The following is a 24,138-nucleotide window of genomic DNA, read 5'->3' as shown; positions in this document are numbered from 1 at the left end:
ATTTTAAGGCTAAAACAAATCAATTCTAAATGATTGTAGTACCTTTCTCATTCTGTCTCCTGTTCCCTGTAGCCAGAACTGTAAAGCCAGACATGCTTGGTCTAGACGATCTGCGAAAAATGTCTGCAAAATCAAACTTGTTTGTAAGTTAAAAGATCTAAATGCTAATGTGAATGCAATTAGAAATCCATATCAGAGTAGTGTTAGCACTATATCTACACCAAAAAAGCATCATGACATAGTGGTTGAGTATATGGTTCAACTAATTTATTCTATTTTTAGGTGTTCAAAGCAGGATACGAAAATTATGCGTGACATTTAGCAAAATGACATTTAGAGACAATTTTTTCAATGTAAGTCTTAGGTTATTGCTGTTCGAGTAACCTAAAAGGTCGAGGTTCATGTTAAACAAAGGTTAAAAGAATTTAGAAAGTGGTGATTTTTATGACTTACCACCAAATGAATCCTATAATGCCAATAGTCAGCTACTTAGAAATATAATATTGAGTGCCAGGAGTCTTGTTGTGCATTTAATAAACCTACAGTTGTTCAAAGTCCTGTGGAGACGGTGCACTTTCTCTTCTAAACTTCACAAAAGAAACTGCAGTTTTGAGTTCCCAGAGAGGTGGGAGTGACCACTGCACCATGAATCTCTACTGAACTAGAAACCGTAACCTCTGACAACCGTTGACTAGGGGACAAAGATGGGGAATTTTTTAAAAAAAGAATGGAAAAACAGAGAGAGAGAGAGAGAGAGAGAGAGAGAGAGAGAGAGAGTATTAGTCTCATAATAACCAACTACAACTAAAAATGTAGATAATTCATAATAACGTCAATCTGAATTGAATTTCAATATTAAAATTTGTTTATTTTTTTAAAATAATAATAATAATAGTTATTAGTAGTAGACATACAAGCTTTCTCTCTGAGAGCTTCTCTCAAATATACTAAATACACTCTCAGAAAAAAGGTTCCCTCTACAACTCAAGGGTTCTTCAGTTTATAGGTTCTTGAACCCTACAAAAGAATATTTCTCTTTAGAAAAATATTTGAAGTATGGCACAGCCCCTTAAGAAAGCTATAACAAATCAAAGAAACCATAAGGATCCACTTTGGAAAAAGATCACAGCCGAATGAACCCTTTCTTGCAGTACACTAGCCTTCCAGTCCTTCAGAAGAATGGAAATGGTCAATTGTGGGAATGTGGACATTTTCAATTAATGTAAAAAAAAAAAAAAACCTAGCTATTTTTTAAGTATTTTATAAGATTAATCAAGGCATTGTTGGGTTTCTGTATGTAAAGTATTCTGCAGGTTTAGCCGCTGATGAACAGGATGATGGAAATGGGGAGGGGTTTTGAGCCCCCTGCTGGGCAAACAATTCACACCTCTCCAAAATAACACTACTACACAGTTTTATCTGCACAGCTAAATATTATATATATACTGTATATATATAGTTAAACACTATATACAGTGATAACATGTAAAACTAATAGCTTAGTTAAAAACAAAAGATACTTATGAAAAACTGCAAAATCTTAAAGCAAAATCTACATTCATAAGAGCCACAACATTGTGACGTCAGGAAATGTTGAAAACAGGCAACCAATTTGGCAGAAATTTCTTTTTATGGCTTTTGATAAAATGCGTAATGTCAGTGGCAGTGAACATAATACTTTCTGATTTTGTACAGACTGCAACTGTGTGTCTGTATAGAGTAGTAGAAAAAGTACGTGGTATGTTGTAGGAATAAGTAGCCATTGTAATATACAGTATAGCTAGTTACATATACAGTATTAGTGATTAATACATACAGAATAGCAGGAAACAGGAAAGCAGCAGAGTCTAGAATGATTTTTTCCTGAGATTTTGCCTCTCATGAACTCCAATCCTGCATTGTTACCACTGGTACATGATGGGTAAGTGTCTCACTCCATGTCGTTGTTGTGATGCTCCAGTCATTTTGTAGATTTTGTGAATTTGGAGTCAAGCATTGCCAACAGCACTGGATCATTCCAATGGAAAGTCTTCCTTTATTTCTCTTAAATGTTAGTACAATCACAAGTCAGTGCTCATCCAAGTACAACACAACGTAATATTGTGTTCTTGGCTACAACCACAGAAACTCCTATTCTGTCAAGCTCTGGATCTTTCTGAGTTCTACCATTTGTATGAACAGAACCATAGACTAGCTTCATTTACTAGATAATTCTTGAGTAAGCAGTGTTTAATGGTGCAGCACAACACTTGTAAGAAAAGCCAAACTTTCCAGTTAACTAGGCTGCAATTTTTGGATGTTCAACAATACAGTACAAAAGTTTCAGAAATGATAAACCAGCACAGCTGAATGGACCGTCTACACAGCACCCACTAATACACATATACATATATAATTCAATACCAACCTACAGCTTGGGTTATTGGAGCTACAGCTACAGTAAATCTTGAAAACCTCAAAAAGAAACACATCCTCTGAAAAGAATTTCTATCTTATTGGAGAAACAAGGCTTTTCTGACAATGGTGTTTCATCAGAGAGAGTCAGACACCTCTGAGACACCTCTCCTCCTCCACGGCTGGGGGAAGTGTTGTCCCACAGCCGGTAAGTGGAGCCCCAGAGCAAGATCAGAACACATCAACCGATTGAAACCTGAAAGTGGTCTATCTGGCACTCGAGCCCATCTATAGGGCTCAAGCTCTGGGTTGAGGATCGGAGTTCAAGCCCCACTACTGCCACTGTTGGGCCCTTGACCTCTTAATCTTCAATGCTCCATGGGTGCTGCATCATATCTGACCCTGTGCTTTGACCCCAACCTCCAACGTTGGGATATGTGAAGAATGAACTTCATTGTGCAGTAAAGTATATGTAACAAATAAAGGCTTCTATTCTATCTAACCTTTCCTGAAACACTGCTACATGCTGATCTGTTTAGACACTAATGTGACAGGCAAATACTAAGGTATCTCATAAGCTACCTTGTAGGAAAGCTCTTACCATGAGTGCACAAAAGTACAGCAGATGCCAAGATCTGCAGCCAGAAATGGTGTCTCAGATCTGGGTTTGGCAAGGTGCATTTGGACAACCAATTCCATCATTTTCCTTTTGTACCCAATGGTTTTACTGGGACTGAAATGTACCCATTTCATCCTCTTGTATAAACAGAAACTGGACCACTATGTGACAGTCTTGACGGTCTGCCTGAACTCTAGGCCCAAACCACGACATACCACTCTACAAGAGACGCATCTCTTCCTAATGGCTCCTGGGAAGTCTACATTGCTTCTACCTGGATGTCACCATGCACCTTGTCCAGTCTCTTTGCCCCTTCCTCTAGCATGTGTGTGGCAAAACACCATTCCAGTCAGTCCTACAGTGTGATTCCTCATGACAAAGTAGCATAAATATCCAAGCGATTCTCACTGTCTTAACGATCAGGATGTGTGATAATCTTGAAGTCCAACAACAATGTTATTTCTATTCAAATACTTTTTTTTTTTAAAGATACGATTTCAATAATAGAGATCAACGATAAATAGATCAGCCTCAAGAACTCATTAACAAGATCACGGTTTCACTCACTTATTTCATATCAACATAATTAAAAAAAATCCAGAGGGTTTTTGCAGTCTGCTTCCTAACAAATGTATAAATGTGTAGTAAAAAATATGAGTTATTAAATTACCTCATGGAAGCTTTTCAGTCATTTTCAGCACCTGCTTAATTTCACTTTAAAATAAAAAAAAAAAAGTCATCTACTGGAAAAATAAATAAATAAATAAAAACAAATCCCAGATTTTCATGCACTTCTTTAATATATCAGTTTTTCATATTCACAACAAATACATTAAGCTCTTTCTCCTTTTATATTATACAGTCTTAAATATTTTTACACAGATTTTCTGTTCTCAGAATTTCTTCTATCAAAATCTCTTTTCTTAACCTTTATTTCTTCATTGGAAACATTGTATAACTCGTTTCGTTGTTTGTTTTAACTCCATGCCTCCTAGCAAACAGACAGTATTTTCTTTGTACAGCTATTTACAAGTGAAAAGAGTCTCCCAAAAGCTTCTATGATGGTTTCTCGGTTGAATTCGTTTATACTAGGGCTGTAAGGTGCAGGCAAGGCAAAGGAACAGAAGATAGAGATACAAGGGAGGGGAGTGGAACTAAGAAACGAACCAGGATGAATTTGAGAAGAACGGAAATGTGTCTGAGCAGGCCCTAAACAGTGAGGAAGGAAAAAGAACAAAACGAAAGAAATAAAGATGTGTGCCACAATCTGAGCGCAATCATCAGAAAGAAAAAGTAACATTCTCGTATAAAATAAGGGACTCTTGAAAATAAATACAGCACTCTTAAAAACCGGTCACATGTCGGGTTATCAGAATCGACATAGTCCATGGCATGAGGGCAAGAAATGAGTGGACACCAAGCAGGTCATATCCAACAGAATCTCAACATCCTTGTGGATGCTTTCTGATTAATGACGTTACAGATCAGAATTAACACGGGACCAAAAAAAATAAAAAATACAATCCAACCCTTCAATATAGATATGGACCTTCAGGTACAGGTCCTTGTATGTAACGGAGTGCAAGAAGCAGGGGAGCCTTCAAGCGATCTGTGTAAGGATGTGTAGCTTTAACTGAGTGTAGTCTCATGCAACACCAGAGCAGATCTACACCCTTCATTCAGTCTTCTATCAGAAACCCGAATACTTCCATCAACACAGTGGCACAAATGATTATTTTTTTTTCCCCCATTTATCTTTACACCCTTGGCCGTATCTCATAACGTGTAGCCACTTTTACATCCTGTGGTGATTGAGACTTTTTTTATTTATTTATTTTTTAAATAAGTCATGCTTGAAACTCTCTGACAAAATGTTCTGTCCATAGAAAGGCAAATTGCTTGTTTGCATCAATCTGCTTTAGAAAAGTGCAAAGGACACACAGCTTATCATCCATTTTCGCAATCACAGAAAACAAACACTTAAAAATAACCCTCTCCAGAGGTGAAAACACACACACATACACACACAAAATAAAATTACAGCTACATAAATAAATCTACTTCTGCAGGCCTGCCTGTCCATGGAAATGAACGAAACAACATAAAAAAAAAAAAAAAAACGCTTTTAAGAAACACGCTGGAATGAAGACGTAGCAAACTTCAAAAACATTTAGTCTCCAAGGATGACCTGCCTCCATCGAAGTCTGAAGTCAAAGCCGGGAAGAAAAGATGAAGCGTAGGTTTCTCCTGGGGACGTCTGCGAGTGCAACATTTCACACGGCCACCTCACAGTGAGTGTAGCAGCAGCAAAGACATACGCTTCGGACACGATGCGGAAAGATCTACAGTGTGCAACTACACATGCTGATGGAGAATCAGCAACTGCTATCCAGAAAAACTGATCCTGGATCAACAGTCTTTTTTTTTCCTCCCCCGTCCCTTAATTCACAAAAACAAATAAAAAAAATCAAATAAAATCAAGCAGCTTGTTTACTTCATGAACATATGACACCTGAAGGTTTGGTGAAACCTGTAACACAATGCTCCAGGCTCTGGGGTTGTGTGACACTGACAGCGAGTTCCTTCAATGTGGCTCACACAAGCCATGTATGAACAAGACGGGGCGGGGGGAGGGGGGGTGGAAAGACAACCGGTTCCAGCGGACAGTAAGCTTTGTTGCTCCTCACAGAAACCTTGTCCTGTTTTGGGCCATGTGGATAACTCTGAAAAGAGTCAGAATTATCATCAGTCTTTTGTCTTTTTAATTCGAAGGAATGTACTGGATGTGCATGTTCCTGAATAGCAAACGGAAAAAAACATAAAAAGCGCAAAGCAAACACAAAGAAAATGTGAACTGATGGGGGAAAAAAAAAAAGGCTGTAAATGACATTCATGTCTTCTGGCTTCAACCTGGACCTTCATCACGGAGAGTAATGAGCAGGGCGGGGCAGAATACTTCAGAATCACGCCCACTGTTCAACATGTTGATTCTGCGCTCTGATTGGCCAGCGCTAACTTGTAACAACATCAGGACTGGGCGGGGCATCGTTAAGGTCCCTCCACTCATGGCAAGACTTTTTATTTCCTTCATTTGTCCTCTTCTTTCATCCAGTGGCCATCCTCATTTTGTCGTTTTTATTTTTATGGTTTTGGGGTTGTGGTGATTTTTTATTTATTTATTTTTTCCAGCTGAGGATTTTTTTTATTTGTATTTTTTTTTTTTTAATATTTTTATCCGTTTTTTTTTTTTTTTTTTTAAATAGTGATTCCGTCAATACCATTGCTTTTCGGGTAAAGAGGAAGGAAAAAAAAACAAAAAAACAGCACATTCTTTCGAAACTAGGTGTGTTTTTTTTTTCGGTTTTAAGGATGAACCCACTGTAGGAACACAAGACATCTGAAAAAGTGACCAGGGATGAGTGTCGAGTCGGCAGCACTACTTAAAAGCTGAAAACTCTCCTAAAAGAAGAGAAGGAAAAAAAGCTTAGTGTTTAGAAGAACGAGAATATTAAGATGTGACTGAATAAACAGTACAGATGTGTGTGTGTGTGTGTGTGTGTGTGTGTGTGGTTACCATAGCCTCCAGCCTGAATAGGTGTTTTTGGCGAGGCGCAAGCGTACAGACTGAAGTCTTCCGTCTGGAAGCCAGCGCGGTTGAGGGATGGTTCTGAGGCGCTGCGGTGGATTTTGGGTAGTGAGCGTGCCAACAGCTCAATAGAGGCGAGGATCTGGCACAAGATAAGACACACACATTTTATATATCTTATATTATACAATTTCGTTATATATTATAATATTTCTATATCTCATATTATAAAATAATAGGTCCCACTTCACCTACTTATACTATGGACTAAAAATATGTACAATATTCTGTTTGTCAAGAAAAAGTAAAAAGTTTTGAGTGTGTAGCAAGACTCTGCAAATACTGGGTCACTAACATCATGTAACGAAAAATAAAATAAAATAAAACACTGTTGCCTAGTTACACACACTCACTGTAAACACACTATTGCATTGGAGCTTTTCTTCATTCATTATTCCTTATTTAATTTATACTACAACATTTAATTTCCCATTTCCCTTATTATTTTTTTTCACGTTTCATTTACTCCTCTATAAAATGCATCGACGTAAACTCACAAATCTCCTCTACCCTTCACAATATTAGGTGTAAAAGGAAACAGTAGTCCATCAGGATTTCAACATACTACGATTTGGGACACGCCAATTCTGTGTAGGTGAATTGGGATGCAGGGTTTATGTTGTAGTATGTACAGACAGGTTTGTCTACTGAAATGAAATAGAAACGGCTGAGGCAGAAGGACACCAGGGCATTTTTAAAAAATCACTATGTTCTGACATTTTTGATCAGGGGAAAAGGTGAAGTGAAGACCATTTCCTAGACAATAAAAAATTCATTATTTATTCATTATAGAATAATTTAATGGCTTCACATTAAACCTTTGGTAATTATTAGGTATTTTAAAGAGGATTTGTGGATTAAAAGGAAAAGTAGTGTTTTGGCAATGCAACAAAGTGGAACGATCTGATGCACTGTGCTGCCATCTTGTGGTAGTCACTGGAAATGCAGCTAATAAAAAGTCATTTCATTCCGATTAATATTATTCATCTAACAGCAGACTGGATCACTAACTGAAGGCTTGGTTCACAGGAACAGGAGCCGAGAAACAATAAGTAACTGCAGTGCTGGGGTTCTCCTGAACTCGTACTAACAAACAGCCACCGGCTCTTTCAACATCTTGGATAATTTGCTAATCAAAAACAAGAAAAGTCAGGGTAAAGCTGTATAAAGTTACCTGAGGGAACAGAGGTCGCTCCTCTCTTTTCTTCTTCAAGCAGTCAGCCATGAGTCTCTTCATGGCTTTGGGGCAGTTGCTGCGCACTTTGCTCAGGTCAGGAGAGAGGTAACCTCGGCCGACCATGAAGATGATCTACAGCAGAAAGACGATGTTAAACAGTGTTGAGTGCTGCAGCAGTAGATTCAGGTGTACATGCTGTGTACCTGCAATGTCCATTGCAGACGCTGATGTAACACACAATTACCTGGTCTCTGTTGTTGATGTTGGAGTAAGGCAACGCCCCCGACATGAGCTCATACAGGACGATACCGAAAGCGTAGACATCTGACTGAAAGCTGTACGGGTTCTTATCCTGCAGTCGGATCACCTCAGGAGCCTGACAGAAAATAACTTCATCAGCACACCAGCAAAAAGAATTGTACGCTTCTTTATGCCTAGTTAAAGAACATGTTGTGGGTTTCGGTGGATCACTGAATCTCTTTTTACTGCTAGTATTCATTAATAAAGTAAACGTTGCTTATACATGTTATTATATTCGGTTCTGTCAAGCAATAAAGGCATTCAAAGGAGGTGTGGTTGCCTCGGCAAGTCAGTCTCAAGAAAGGAGGCGTGGCATATGAGCCTGTCACTTTTACTAAAAGAGGTGTGGCATCTTAGCCAGTTATTCTTAATAAAGGAAGTGTGGCATATGAGCCTGACAGTCTTAAGAAAGGAGGCGTGGCATATGAACCTGTCAGGCTTAATAAAGGAGGTATGGTATCTGAGCCTGTCAATTTTAATAAAGGAGGCATGGCACCATATCCTGTCAGTCTTAATAAAGGAGGTGTGGCATCTGAGCCTGCCACTTTTAATAAAGGAGCCTGTCAGTCTAAAAGGAGGCGTGGCTTTTGAACCCATCAGTCTTTGTAAAGGAGGTATGACAACTGAGCCAGTCATTCTTGACAAAAAAAAAAAAAAAAAGAGAGAACATGTCATTGTTAATAAAGCAAGCATGGCATCTGATCCGGTCAGTCTTAATACAGGAGGTGTGGCCAGTCAGGACTGACAAAAACTCACACACTTACCATCCAAAGGATTGATCCTGACAGCTGCTCGAACTGGTGTGATCCACTCCAGCGTGACTTCACTGTAGCCAGACCGAAATCACCAATCTTAACCGTCAGATCCTCATGCAAGAAGATATCTGTTAAGAAGTGAGGTTAAGGTTCATTGTCATGAATTCCATCACAGATGGCTTTTCTCCCAATCATGAAAACAATTCCATCAATCCGATCAGAATCAAATCAGCGCTGTGGTATGATAAAGTTCAAGCAAAGGATACTGTTGCTCTTCAGGTCTCTGTGAATGATGGACTTGGCATGTAAATAGCTGGGGAAGAACAAACAAAAACAGATTTTGAGGTACAACTCTACAAAATTCACTGATTAAATGCAAGGCACAGAATTCTCTAATATTAGAAGTAATCTGTACTGGATCCCACTATATGTTATCATTTAGCAGATTCCAACAACTCACTCCATGCCCTGGGCCGTCTGGCGGGCGATGTCGATTAGTTTGATCATCTCAAACTTGGTCTCTATAATGTGTAAGTGGTGATAGAGGCTCGAGCCTTCACACCACTGCGTCACTATGGCCAGCTGTGGCTTGGTGGTGTAGCCCATGAAGAGCAGGATATTGACATGCCGAGTTTTCCTGAAAGCAAAACAGACAGGTCAAAAAAAATAAATAAATAAAAAATAAAAAATAAATAAATAAAGGCATGCATGGTGAGCCAATCACAGTACAAAATATAGCACAAATACCTGCTAACACTCATTTATAGAAAAAAATTCTGTAGAAGACAGCTTTATGCTACATTCACACATAGCTGTACTATGAAATCGCCAGTAGGCGTTCCTACTATTGGTTGTCATAGTAATAACAATACATAAGTGACACAACTAGAATTCCACTTCACAACAAATCTCATTTTCTTGCCACTAAAATCAGACATTCTGGAGGAAGATTTGGTGTTTGCATATAAAATTCGATGTGCGCTCCACTGCCTTCGCTCCCATTGGTAGTCCCTGCACCAAGTCGCTCAATATTTGCATAAAGTTCTCTCAACTTTGTCACGCTGCTGGACACGCCTACACCTGATCACGAACGTTTCCCTGATGCTCACGTCTCCGGAAGTCACAAGCTCTCACTGAAAATGCATGATGTCCTGTTGCTTTGTCGCTGCGAGACACTGGACGTGTGAACGTAACATTACATTAATGTGATTTGTCGTGGCAAATGGTCTTAATGGAGTGTGTAAACATAACGTCTGCTTAACTATTTACTTCCTGTAATCAATTTTAAATAAAACATCAGCACTCACAAATGCATTTCATTCAATACGAGTGAACTGCCATTATCCTTAAAAAAAAAAAAAGAAAAAAAGAAAAAGTACTCATCCATACAGTGTTTTGAGGGAGTTTTAAGGTGAAGGTCAAGTGCAAATTCTACATTATCTCTGAATGCAGAAAAAGCGATCTCGAATATTCCTGTATCTTGATTAAGCAAGGCTGTGGTGCAGATATCGATGCACACTGACATTTTCTGTGCTTAGTCAGCATGTCTGGTGAAAAATTACAGAGATGGAGGTACAGATGGGGGAAAGGATTGCTCTCAATATTAGGTTTTAAGATAAGCTTACAATATTCTCCCACACACTGTATTCGATGTGATCCTCTGCCATTTAAGCAATATATTAGAATGAAATGCTTAAATATACCTTACAGTGTCAGTTAAGGTGAAAAGTCAATGATCTGTATCCTGAACCTGAGGTTTGGAGGACAAACCAGTAAAGTAAGAGGTACTTGTATTTCCTGAGATAATTGTAGGCTGCAATAAACACTGTTCACTTAAACAATGACTAGAAACACAAATTATTTTAATAAGTATTTTAAATATGTTTAACCACCAGATTATATGCTATTACCAACCTTGAAACAGTGACCATAACAAGCCTAAGCTGCAGTATCTCAGCCACAGTAATCCACAGTATCTCAGCCAATTAGTGCTGAGATAATATACTAAGAATAAAGACTAGAAGAGTCTGTGTCTTTAAGCTTCCTAACTCGTGATTCTCGACTGCCAGAGAGTCACTGCTGGGTTCATGAGCAAAACCTGAAACCACCACCTGCTCTGCTGCATGCGTAACCTGCGTTTTAGAGTGGTATGAGGATCAGGTACTAATTTGGCATGAGACTACAATATGCCTTACCTGAGGACCCCTACTTCATTCTTAAAGGCCTGTAGTTGCTGAGGAGTGGGAGCAGTGACATTCAACATCTTGACTGCCACGTCACCTGCGGGCAAAAAACGTTTGAACAGCAAAATTACACAACTACATCCAAATTGATATACACACGTGCAGTGCACAAAAGCTTCAGGGGGGGGAAAAGGTCTAGCACAGAGGTGTCAAATGTTATTCGGTGTGGGGGAACGTTTTCATTCCAACCAAAACACCTGAGTCTATTGAAAGTTAAGATCAGCTGATTAAACAGGCGGAATTATTTGCGGCTCCTGCTTGACCGGAATGAAACCCCGTATCCAGGCTGGCCTGTGGATAAAATCAGACGCCCCTGCATGGTGTGTAAATGCTCAAATTTGAAGGATTGCTACCAGTCAGGTCTGTGTTTTTTGTGTGTGTGTGTGTTTTTGAAGAGCATTAATTACTGGAAAGACATCTCAGTAATGACACCTCTCAAATAAATCTCTATCATCCGCTTCACCTGAATGTGCACAGGGTGAAAGGCAATAACTAAAAGTTTATGCATGACAACAGAGGTTTTTTCATTTTATACTTCATTCATCTTAAGAAGTGAGAGCTTTTTCCAGGGCAGAAACATTACGCATAAGGCGGGATTTCACCTGGGATGGGACCAGCCCCTCATGAGGCCACTATTCAGCACAGTCAATCCATCTACTGATATGTTTTGTATGAGGAAACGTCAGAGACACCACACAGACAGTATACTAACCTGAGAATAGAACCTGGAGCTGTGAGGTGGGAACACTTCCTGCTCACTTTAATCCCCATGTATTTGTGCAAATATAGAAGTTCTGGAGCACATACCATGCCACTTTCCCTTGTAGACAGTTCCAAAAGAGCCGGATCCTATCCGCTGGCCCAGGGTGATCTGACCCTCTGGAATCTCCCAGTCATCACTGGAGTCCCGTCGGCCCAATGTTTTCTATCACACATCACCACAACCCAAGAAATTAATACAATCTAAAGAATGATATTAAACAATGTCTGAAAAACACCACTGCATGACAGTACATGTTGAAAGTTTAATTCAATGCGGATCATGGTTCACAGCGGCGTCTCCTCACCATTTTATTGCGGTCCTCGGATGAGGACGATGACTTGCGCTCCCGCTGTTGGCACGGCGACTTCTGTGGCACCTTCACATTGGTCAGGGAACCAGGTAGGGAGGCAGGGGGTGTGGCCGAGAGTCCAGTGGTGGAGCCTGAAAAGTTTGTAGAAAAGTGTGAGAGGAAACCTGGGTGTCAGACATACGTGTAACTGTTAAACTGTGTGTGAAGTACAGTTAATGAATTATGTGTGGGGGTAATGCAGTAGCCTATTCAGAGAAACTATGAAAAAACTGTAGAACAAACAAAGATAAACAAAAAAAAAAACAGAAACAAAATGGTCCACAGCCAATCCATGTTTAACACTAGTCATTATGGTAGGACTGACATTTGTCTAGGCTAGAGGTCTAATCTTATCCAGAATAGGCTGCTGTGGTCTTATTCTAGATAACTAGGAGCCGTGTCTGATGTTGGCCTCATTTCGTGTGTCTCTAATTCTGGGGGTTGAAATTAAAACCTGTCACTAAACCACCCTTTGAGAATAAAATTGACAATCCTGGTTTAGACTACCTCCAGAACTGTGGGATGGAATTTTCACATGAGTGGTAAATTCTCTAATAACCCTAAGATACACAGCATGGCCTTGCTCTAGGCATGTGTCTAATTTTGGGGGTTGAAATTAAAACCTTATCTAAACCACCATCTGAGAATAAAATGAATAATCCCAGACCCTGAATTCTTTCAGATCTGAAGCATGCACTTCTCACATGAGCTGAAAATACTTTAATAACTCTTACCTACAGAGCAAAGCCCTTGCTGCTTTTTGGAAAATAAACTAAATACTTTCTGAATAGGACAATGATATCAGAAAGAATTAAGGATCTGTGTTCAGCATCTCAGCACTCAGAAATCACTGGCCTCTGCCCCCAGGTGTTGTACACTAACTAAACCCATGCGGTGCTCATCCTGTCTGGTCAACAGAACGCTCTGAAGTGAATGGAGCAGAGATGGAACAAATACATAAGATGATTTAAAATGATTAAGTATGTATCTGTGTGTTTGTGTATGTGCTGTGAAACTCATACCTCCATCAGACCTCTGTAAACCTTGATCACGAATCAAGTCCTAAAAGAGAAAGTGAAAATTAACATCAGACTCGTATTAAACACAACTTAAAATAAATAAATAAAATAAAAGGAAAGTGTTTACTAACATCTATGTTGACTGGCTCGATTGTGTTGATATGGACATTGGGGGCTGAAGAAGAGCGGTCTCTCTGGCCAAACTGATTACGATGGTCTTCCTCCCCTGGCCGGAAACTTTGTGGGATGGGAATGGATTTGGACGGAGATACGGTCGGATGGCACAGCGACCTGGAGGAAAACGGACATAAAGTGTGTGATAACTGCGATGGTTTAATTATGTTGGTTGATTATTGTCGCTCCTCATGCAAAATGATTGGTCTTACCCCATGGAGTCAGATGGTGGGATAGATGGACACACCTCTGACACAGGGGTAGTGCCCTCTGATGACACCTCCTCCTGGGTGATTGGGTGGTGTACCAGAAACTTGGATGTCAATAATAAACTAGAGAGAGAGAGGGAGAGAGAGAGAGAGAGAGAGAAGGAAGGAACAAAACCTGTCAGACAAACAACAGTGCATTTACACACTCAGCACAGTCAGTTGCTGTACATTAGTTCCTTCTAGAACCTTATCCTCAGCCTGCTCTGAAATACTGGCAAGGTTCATTCCCATTACTTTTCCCATGAGCACTCACTCCAGCTGGTCGTAGTTGACACACATGAGCGGAACCTCGGTGCTGCAGCGCTGGTGGAATTTGTAGCCACATGTCTGGCAGCGGAAGCCCTGGAAAAGCAGCTTCCGGCAGAAATCGCAGAAGGCCAACGTGAAGAAGGTCTTCCTCACCTGCCAACAGCAGCGTAAAATTAGGGTCCAGGGGTGCAATCATTTTATTAAACAAAAACAAATACTCTTAAAATTAGTAGAAACTTGCGATAAATTTATTTCTATGGCATTTCAATGATATATACATTTCCCAAACCTACAATCATAAGACTTTTACCTCACCTGCTATAAGAAACAGTAATCACCCACTACCAGAAACCTCTCTGCTAAACCTGTCTTAGGAAGCATGCAGTTGTGCAGCAGATAAAGCAGAAACTTTTAAGCCATCTGTGCATTGTGGAAAATTGATATCCACAAAATTATACAATTAATTTGGTCTTTTTTACATCTATTCAACTAAAATCTGTAAAGGTCTATTTGTATAAATCTTCTTGCTTACAAAGCTCCAGATAAGCAATCAATAAGTCTGAATGGAGGAAAAAGTTACTTTTCATATGCTAAACCATTAATACTTAGGTTATGGCTATAAATATAACATTGTGTGAAGTGGTTTTGTTGTGGTGTGTCGCTCTCATGTTACCACTTTTGACCAGTGCCATGCAAATGTAACAGATGTTCCTCATTGTGTCATGAATCATAATTCATACTTCTCTCTATATACATCTCTTTTAATAATCACCGTCGTTTTTCACTAATCACAAAAAGAAATCTATAGAAGGTCTGTTTCCTTTATTACATAATGTTTCTAGTCCTGTAGATAGTCTCTTAACTGATAGGCTGCCTCAGCGAAATATTTTTTTTTATAAATGCATGTGCTTGGATGAACCACAACAGAAGAACTGCTACAGACGCCACGCTAGGTCATGTTTAGAAACCTAGAAATGCGCTGAAATGTGGCTAGGTTTTTTTTGGCATCTGTTTATTAGTTCTGCTACAGTAGAGCCTGGTTTAGGCCACTGAAATGCTGGGTGTGTTTAAAGCTAAACATACAGTATATGGCACTGTATAACTAACTTTTATATTTTTAAGAATAGACGTCTATCCCAGGGCTGCACAATTAATCAGGATAAATAATTTAAACATAATCAACTGTGATATGATATTGGTGATTTTTGCAAAACATTTAATTGGGTAAAATCAGATGTCTGTTTTATGGTGTATTAAGTTACAGCTTTCCTTTTAAATGAGCTTGATTGACCAATGACAACACTCGCAATCTAAGCCTGCAGACTTGGTTACACAGATAAAATACCTAGGCAAATAATCTAGACCTGGCACGCGAGGATTTCCCAGCAATGAGCCTAACATTTCTAATCTTTAGCATTTCATAACTGTATTCAACTGCTGTATCCAACAGGACAGTTGTTTTAAAACAGTGTCTATATGGCAGAAGTATTACTTCATGTCACAAGACACAATCCCATGTCAAGATGAACTGCACCCGTGACCCATAGTCTACTAGGAAATGCCTTTATGCTAAATATATACTAAAAAAAAACAAATGTACTGATTCACATTTTGCTTTCTACGACTCTTAAATGTAGACTACTTCAATAGCCTAAGGGAACAATTTCGTGATACTCACAAAATTATGGGTTGTCAGAGGAACATTCTCCAAAACCTCAACATGAAGCTCCTCCCCAGTTAACCAAGAGATGTCTGTATCCCAGCCAATGGGCTTCTTCTCTCTGATGAGGGCAAAGAAAGGTTATGGGTAGGTTCTTGTTATATTGGCAGGCGCGGTTAAAATTAGTCATTTGCAAATACTTAAATAGCTTATTGAGTATAAGCACCCTCCCCTAAAAACAGTGTGCCTGTAATATCAGGTTTAACCATATTGGACACTGTGTATAGTGTGTGTGTGTATATATACACACACACACACACACACACACACACACACACACACACACAGTATTCTATATAAGGGCTTTACTTCGAGTAAACAGAATCCTGGGTTATCTTCTCTGATGTCTCAAACTTCTCATACTGTACCTGGGGTTAACAATGAACCCTGTGTATTCATAATCTGACGTTCCACACTGTACATCCCTAAACCCTGGCTTAAACTTTCTTATTTGCATATATACGGCAGCAACAACTACGATAGGATACATGCAGCATGTGACAGTTTTAAATAACGCCTTATCTTGCATCAGTGGGGTAAAAAAGGGCAGGTCTGCTGTTCTGTGCACGTGCAGATATTATTATATTTCACAGCTTTCTAGGCATTTTTTGGCCTTTTTAAGTTTTTCCCATGTAGCTGACCAGGTGTTTAGTGATTCCACTTCTGTAACATTCAATGTTTTGCTGCCTGAGATCTGAGACTAAGCCCATTTTTGTTAAGTGGGTGCGCTTATATATATTTTATATACATATACGCATGTAGTGATGCTCTGTGCATTTACCCATCCTGAATCCTGTAGACAGCACAGCATTCTGGGATCAGACCTCGCATCATCAGAGCCTTCTTTAATGAGTCCCTTACGGTCATCCCGCAACGTGCTGGAACCTGAAGACACACAAGAAATCACAAAATCAGGAATTTTCTCAAACCCTTTTTAAGTCTCAGTTTCTCTGCTCTAACCCAAAAGAGTCACACTGAGAAGATCCTCCAAATAAAAGAGGTCACCTACATTTGCTCAGGGACTGTGGACTCACACCGCTCTGCAATCTGGTAGAAAAATTAACCCACAAAGCTCTTATTCCTTGATTCTTGTTAAAGGCTGATTAATATAACTAGTAAAAATGTGCGTGGTGCAGCAGGTGGTGGGATACAGTAGCATGAACTACGGTTAAAGCATCCTTCTTTTCTTTAACTGTTTACTGAACCTAATTTTTCACTGAGGAACTACAAAAAAAAAAAAAAAAAAAAACAACAGCCCAAATCATTAAATCTGATTGGTCCAGATGACGAGGCTACTGATTTGTCCACCACATTATGTCTCAAAGTTCACTTGCTGCTCTGACACTAGCATGAAACATTCATCAGGTCTAACGTCTTTTTGGATTTTTCTCCCCAATTTGAGCTTGTCATTTCCCACTCTACTCTCTCACACAATAGCTACCAATCTGAGAGAATGGGGCAAACACCTACTTACTCTATGTTTTTTTTAAACTGTTACAGCACTGTGCTATCTGCCCTGTTCTGCATACATGACCTCAGAGATGTCCACGCCTGGCCAGTGTAATTGACAAGAATAAGCAACAAAGAGAGAGAGAGCTCCCTTCCATCCTGAGAACACATCCAATTCACTGACAGGGTGAACATTGTCAGGAGCAATTTTTACTCACCACTGTTCTCTGTTTATTGGGAAGAAAGACTCTGACGATGGGTTTCTGGGGCGACCGTGGGTTAGCACGGGTAGCGTCAATCGGGGTCTGCAACACTGTCAAGGTGTTGGGGGTTGCAGCCATACTCTGGGTCGCCCCCAACCGGACCTCCAGCGGTGCCGGGGTTGGGGAGGAGCAGAACTCTGTGCCATTCCCAATGGCCTCCAGTAGCTGCTGCTCCCTTTGCTGTAAAGCATCGAGTTTACTTGTGTACTCTTCATAAGCCTGGGAGGAAGCAGAAACAAATCAGGACACGCAGATTAAAGAGTATGAAATGAATCCTGTTTGAAATTGAGTTAACTTGAAAAATGCTGTTTTTCATAAAAATCAAGCTTCAAAATTTAAAGAGAAGTTCTGAGTGCATAGCTATCTACAGTATGTTGATCACAGATTTAAAGTCTTACATAAATTAATGCTCTGATAGTAATGAGGATCTCCAAGCCATCTAAACTTTTCAAGCTGTAATAACCTCTCTCTAAACTTTTTTTTTTTTCATATCCAGACAACTTACCTCCAGGTATATGGACGGAGGGTTGTGTTCACCACCAAACTTGTCCAGAAGTGCCTCTATGTGCTCTTGAGTCAGCTTAATCATCTGTTTGATATTCCATATCTGCAAAAATGACAAATCAAGTTTCTAAGTATTCTCAGGACTGAGGATTGTGCTTGCTTTGTGAGGTTGGGTTTTCCTAACTATAATCCACGTGCTTCGTCATGGTGTTAAAGCAGACACTGGCCCTACACAGAGGAAGCACGGCTCTGGCCATTAGCTCAGTGCTGCGAGAACTTCCAGAATCTCCAGCCAAGTGGGAGCTGAGCTCTGAAACCTGGAACCTAACAAGACAACAGCAGCTCTGCAGTGGAGACAGTGCTGTCAAAGGGAGCAGTTTAGGGACCAGTCAGTCACAAGAGACAGCTGGCAGGCTTTAATTGAATTGTTCATATGATTATACAATCATGTATACTGCTTTTGTGATCATGATTTAATAGAAAACGCATCAGCTATAATGTTAAATAAAAAGCAATAACCCAATAGAACTGAGAAAACACGACATTTTCAACTTTATGCAAGCTAATATAAAAACATTTAGATCAATACTAGGGTCCTGAGTTCAGAGAACAAAAAAAAGAAAAGAAAAGAAAACCTGGATTAAATTCTCCTTACCAGTACTAACTATTGCTTGAAAACAATTTTGCATTCATGAAAATCACACCCATTAAATGGCTCTTTGCATGCTGAGGCAACGATCACAGAACAAATATTTTGCAGCAAGTAAAATACAACCAAATATTATTCACTTACAGTCAAAACTTTAGCAGAGGTTCAGCCTAATGAACCAGACTGGCTAAAGCCTGTACACTAGACGCAGCCTAGCTTTGTGTATTCAACCTGTAATACTTTTGATTAAAAGCCAGTTTCATCTCACATCCTAACTGCTGTTCTGTTCAAGTCAGTACTTGACAACCCATCTAGATGAACTGGCTCGGTCGAGGCACGATTATAAAAAAAACAACCTGTTTCTTGTAAGAGAATCTTAAACCTGCCGGCCATGGTCACCTTTATTTATACTGCGTTTTATGACAATAAAAAGAAGAGGGTTTTTTTTTTTTGTGACAGCAGGCCACACAAACTGAGCACCAAGAGCGCTGTTGCAAAAGCAGCTGTGACCAAATACACTTGCAATATTTGCAAACACACAAGAAAGGCCCAGCATCAAGAAACACCCGGGTGAGCTGGCCCATAAAAATAGGCAACAAAAGCAGAGACTAAATTAAGTCCTGGTGCACTTCCATACAAGCTAATTAGATTATCAGCACTATTTTGTGACGAGACAGTAGAGATCCCACAAACATGGCCACAAAAAAGGAAACCCGTATAACAGATCCTAAAATATTGCACCCTGCTACTCAACTAACACTTCATTGAGAAATACAATATTGCACAAAGTCTTTTTTTTTTTCTTAACCAAAAAAAATCCACCCTCAATCAATCTTTATGATTAACATGTAATCAGTGGTATCCAGTGTTTTTGAAACTTGAGACTCTTCCTTGCGAGCACCGACTACATGCTGATAGTGGTGGTGCTGCAGGATTTACCCAAAACTCCTTCCATTTACATTTCTGCCATTTGGCAGACGCCCTTATCCAGAGCGACTTGCAATTTTTCTCATTATATACAACTGAGCAATTGAGGGTTAAGGGCCTTGCTCAAGGGCCCAGCAGTGGCAGCTTGGTGGACCGGGGACTTGATCAGTAGTCCAGTCCAGTAGATGCTACTGCATCCCCCTACACAGACAGTGATGCAGCAGAGCTTTAGTGTTTTTGCTCTCTCACCCTCATACGTACATTCTGCTCAAACAGACAAAGTCTCAACCTTCACCTTTTCCTGCTAACACTACCTATTCATCAACATCATCCTCTTGTCGATCACTAACTAGCCGAGCGCAACTGCGTCACGAAGCTGGGTTACATTCTGGATCTTCGAGTCTGATGCTTGCAGCCTCCACGAATTCTACATTGCGTTCCTCCTTAACAAGACACCGGAAAATGAGGAGTGAGAAAAGTAGTGTGTTGTTTCTAGGAGAGAACACCGAAACCTGGCTATCATCACTCATGTTTGAAAATCGCTGAATTGTTGTTTTGTTTTTTTTCCCCTATTAAACACCATTGTACCTGCACTAGCAGTGTCCCCCTGTGACATCAGCACAACACAATACCACGAGCTTCTCCCAGGAATACCCAGAATTACAGCAGCGACCAACAAATCGACACCGGAACTAAACACATCACAATATAAACTGATTCAATATGTTTAAGAGTGGACATCTCCTTTAACAATTGTTAACAATAACACTGCACTGTGTGTTGTACCAGCAGATTCATGTCAAAGCTGATACACACAGGCACCTGTAATGATGTAGCGAATGAACACACACACACACACACACACACACACACACGTCATGGCAAATGAAGGCCAGCACTGGCTACAAATTATTACATTGCCTGCAAACAGCACTACCTAAACATTGTAGGTCTGTAATAAATAAACCAGTCCCTGAAATAAAAGAAGCACTTTATGAAGCTACACAAATAAGGAATGGGGATATTGCTCCAAAAAAATCTAGAATAATGGTTCAGGACAGGCTGCAGTTTTGAAACAATACACGGCGAGAGCTGCCTCAGATATGGCTTGAACTAATAGGATGTGTTTCAGTGTAGCTCGAGCGTTAGCACGGATGCTAACAAGCAGAGCTACAGCTGCAGTGGGCTCACGGAGAAAATAAAGCGCAAAAAACGGCGACAGAAACACGGCCAGGCCCTGGAAGAAACATGGGCTAGAGGAAACTGCAGCGGGGGGAAAAAACAAAAACATGAAAGAACCTATCTATCTCCGCGGCTATAATTATGCACCTGGCCAGCTACATATAAATACACACACACACACACACACACACACACACACACACCTATATACACAATGACCCGTGCATGTACGACAACACATTTTAGTCAAACCGATACAGTGTGTATATGTGTGCGTGTGTGTGTGAATATATATATATATATATATATATATATATATATATATATATATATATATATATATATATATATATATGTGCATCATCTAGCCCCCCTCCCGTGCAAACGCATCCCCCGCGATCCATATTAGAGCCGGTGTTTCCTGAAGGTCTCCTCCATCCAGGCAGATCTCCCCCTCCTCAAAGCTGTCGTACCTCCTCGGGAATGTCGTGGCGATGCTCGGCCTCGGCGGACGCGGAACACGCCGTGCACACCGAGCTGAATCCCGCGCTCAGCGCCTCCAGTCCCGGCCCCGGTCCCCGCTCCGCGTCGTGCGCCATCGGCTCTCCGTTAAAGACGGCCGGTGGAGACTCGGCGCTGCTCAACGCCGCCATTTTAAACTACGAGACACCGAGTGGGGAGAGGTAAAAAAAAAAAAAAAAAAAAAAAGAGAGAGAGAGGAGGCGAAGGAGAGAGCGAGACGGGAGGGGGAGACAGTGTCAAGAAAAGCGAAGTGAGGCTGGAAAACGGGACGTTTTTTTACCCATTAACACGAGCCGATTATAATAACACTTATATTACACTAAAGATTGAGGAAGTATTCTGAAATAGAAACACCACTGATAACACGACTAAACCCTGCTACAGAAACGCTCCCGGAAGTTTGTTTATACAAAACTCAATGTAAGCAAATACATAACATCTCGAAAGCATTTCTTTGTCATTGGTCTCTTATTAGAATCGTTAGAGAAATTTGTGTTCAGAAGTTCCCTAAAGGTTCCTGCAAAAGAGTTGGAACATTTACATCATGCTGTCTCCAGAAATAAGTAAAGAAGAGCAACATGCTATTTTCTAACAGAACATTCCCAGAACCTTGTGAAATGGTTTATTTACAGAAAAATAAACAATCAAAAGAGACTAAAGATGTTTTTTGTTGTTGTTTTGTTTTACCCATAGTAGGACACTTCCAGAAAGTTGTCAATTTGTTTTTAAATATAAACAAAAAATCATAAATGAATACAAATTTCAATAATGATAATAATAATAATAATAATAATAATAATAATAATAATAATAATAGAAAGTTGTGAAATGGTTCCCAAACAAATAGACAAAAACAGAAACAGATGCTATTATTTGCTAATAAAATGAGAATATATTGCCAAAAGTTTTGGGACACCCCTCCAAATCACTGAATTTCAGTGGTTGGGCTCAGCCCCTTAGTTCCACTGAAAGGAACTCTTAATGCTTCACCATACCAAGACATTTTGGACACTTTCATGCTCCCAACATTGTGGGAACAGTTTGGGGATGACCCCTTCCTGTTCCAACATGACTGTACACCAGTGTACAAAGCAAGATCCATAAAGACATGGATGAGTGAGTTTGGTGTAGAGGAACTTCACAGATTCCTGACCACAACAAGATACAACACCTTTAAGATGAATTAGAGTGGAGACTACGAGTTAGGCCTTCTTGTCCAACATCAGTGCCTGATCTCACAAATGCACTTCTAGTCAAAAATGGTCAAACATTCCCATAAACACACTCCTAAATCTTGTGGAAAGCCTTCCCAGAAGAGGTGAAGCAGTTATAGCTGCAAAGGGTGGGCCAACTCCGTATTAAATTCATGTGCATGTAAAGGCAGACATCTTGGTTTTGGCCTGGCTCACAGTCTCCACTATAATTCTTCCCAAAGGTGTTCTATTGGGTTAAGGTCAGGACTCTGTGCAAGCCAGTCAAGTTCTTCCACACCAAACTCGCTCATCAATGTCTTTATGGACCTTGCTTTGAACAGGAAGGGGTCATCCCCAAACTGTTCCCACAAAGTATGTCCAGAATTTCATTTTATAACTTACTATACAATGCTGTGACAATACTGCAAGTGACAGTATATATCTTTTTTTTCCCTATATTTTCTATAAATATCTATCGTTTTTTTACTCAAATATATATTCCCCCACTTCATATTTTTGATTTGAAATAAGTGTCACTTTTTCTGTTATATTGTTAAGTTCATATAGGAGTGAAGGAGTGAAAGGGAGTCCTTTCTGATATCCTTAAAGCAGCAGTAATTTTCCCAGCAGACATCACACCACTCATCACCACCATGGTAATTAGAGGAAAAGTCCCATTAGTTGACTCAGGAGGCCAAGAGTCACATTTTCCAGCTTCACAGAGAAATGCTATTTCCATAGTCAGAATGCAGCAAAACATTTAGAGGAAAGGATCCACAAGGGGACATGTCTGATAACAGCGATGGAAAAGGACCTGGCACTGCTGCCTGTTGTCATTCAGGATTATTGCTGACCAATAATTGTTACTTTTTGGCTGTGTAGATTTGTGAAACACCCTGTGTCACCTGATGGCATTGTATTTGACTAAAATATCATTAAACATTTATTGGCTTTAGCAGGAAGGAATTTATGTTAAAACTATAATGAATTCTGATGTTCTTATAAGTTGCTCAGAAGCTCCTGGTTACACAATTGCACTTGACTATATAGTGTACTGTTATAAAAAGGAAATGATTTATAATCACACTATTCTGTGTTCTTCCTCATTTGTCAAACTGCCACTCTAGAGGCACTACAGGTCCATCACCCCCTGGACTTAGTTTCATCACCCACCGACATAGTTTCTTTCTGGACGCTATCCAGATACTTAACCACTCCAGATCATAGCAACTCTTACACAACCTCAAAACCTTCTGCACACTGAATGCACGAAAGATCTCACGTCTTCATAGTATTGTCTGATGTCATGGGTACTGTCTAATTGTGGTAGTATTGCATTGTCTATTTATGGTTTTATTGCATCATTTCCAGTTGCTACTGCACTGTATATACTCCATATATAGTCACCTTATATGATTTATAATCGCACTATTTGGAGTCACCCAGAAGAGGGTGGCTTCCCTTTTGAGTCTGGTTCCTCTCAAGGTTTCTTGCCGTCTCAGGGAGTTTTTCCTCACCACCATCACCTCTGGCTCACATTAATGTTGCTTGCTGAATGAAAGATCCACTCCAACCCTGAGGAAGTGCTTACTAAAGATGAAGGAATATTTAGATCGTACCATTTAATAACAATTATAAAAAATGGCCTATATCTGTGCAGGAATGTACCCAACCTGGCAAGCTGTAATTGACACACCTTCAGGATTGCTGTAATAAATTTGGGTAAAACTGTGGAAATGGATGTAATGAACCATTCAGGATGGGTTTATATC

General features: G+C 39.9%; 1 protein-coding gene across 1 annotated transcript; it reads right to left on the bottom strand.

The window, feature by feature from the left end:
• Nucleotides 1–6,241: 6,241 nt before the first annotated feature.
• On the bottom strand, nucleotides 6,242–21,343 carry braf (B-Raf proto-oncogene, serine/threonine kinase). Its single transcript, XM_058417371.1, has 19 exons — nucleotides 21,125–21,343; nucleotides 17,895–17,996; nucleotides 17,345–17,608; nucleotides 16,459–16,562; nucleotides 15,636–15,738; nucleotides 13,962–14,110; nucleotides 13,652–13,771; nucleotides 13,397–13,556; nucleotides 13,269–13,308; nucleotides 12,202–12,338; nucleotides 11,942–12,059; nucleotides 11,087–11,171; nucleotides 9,352–9,528; nucleotides 9,158–9,204; nucleotides 8,901–9,019; nucleotides 8,081–8,212; nucleotides 7,834–7,968; nucleotides 6,588–6,741; nucleotides 6,242–6,472 (listed from the first exon to the last, which is right to left on the bottom strand). Exons 1-19 carry the CDS (start codon nucleotides 21,302–21,304, stop codon nucleotides 6,450–6,452), a joined length of 2,349 nt encoding a protein of 782 aa, XP_058273354.1. The 5' UTR covers nucleotides 21,305–21,343; the 3' UTR covers nucleotides 6,242–6,449.
• Between the last annotated feature and the right edge of the window lie 2,795 nt (nucleotides 21,344–24,138).

The sequence above is a fragment of the Hemibagrus wyckioides genome, linkage group LG19 (genome assembly GCF_019097595.1).
Source record: "Hemibagrus wyckioides isolate EC202008001 linkage group LG19, SWU_Hwy_1.0, whole genome shotgun sequence".
NCBI lineage: Eukaryota > Metazoa > Chordata > Actinopteri > Siluriformes > Bagridae > Hemibagrus > Hemibagrus wyckioides.
The sequence above is the reverse complement of the archived record's forward strand: the minus strand, read 5'-3'. Positions and strand labels throughout refer to the sequence as shown.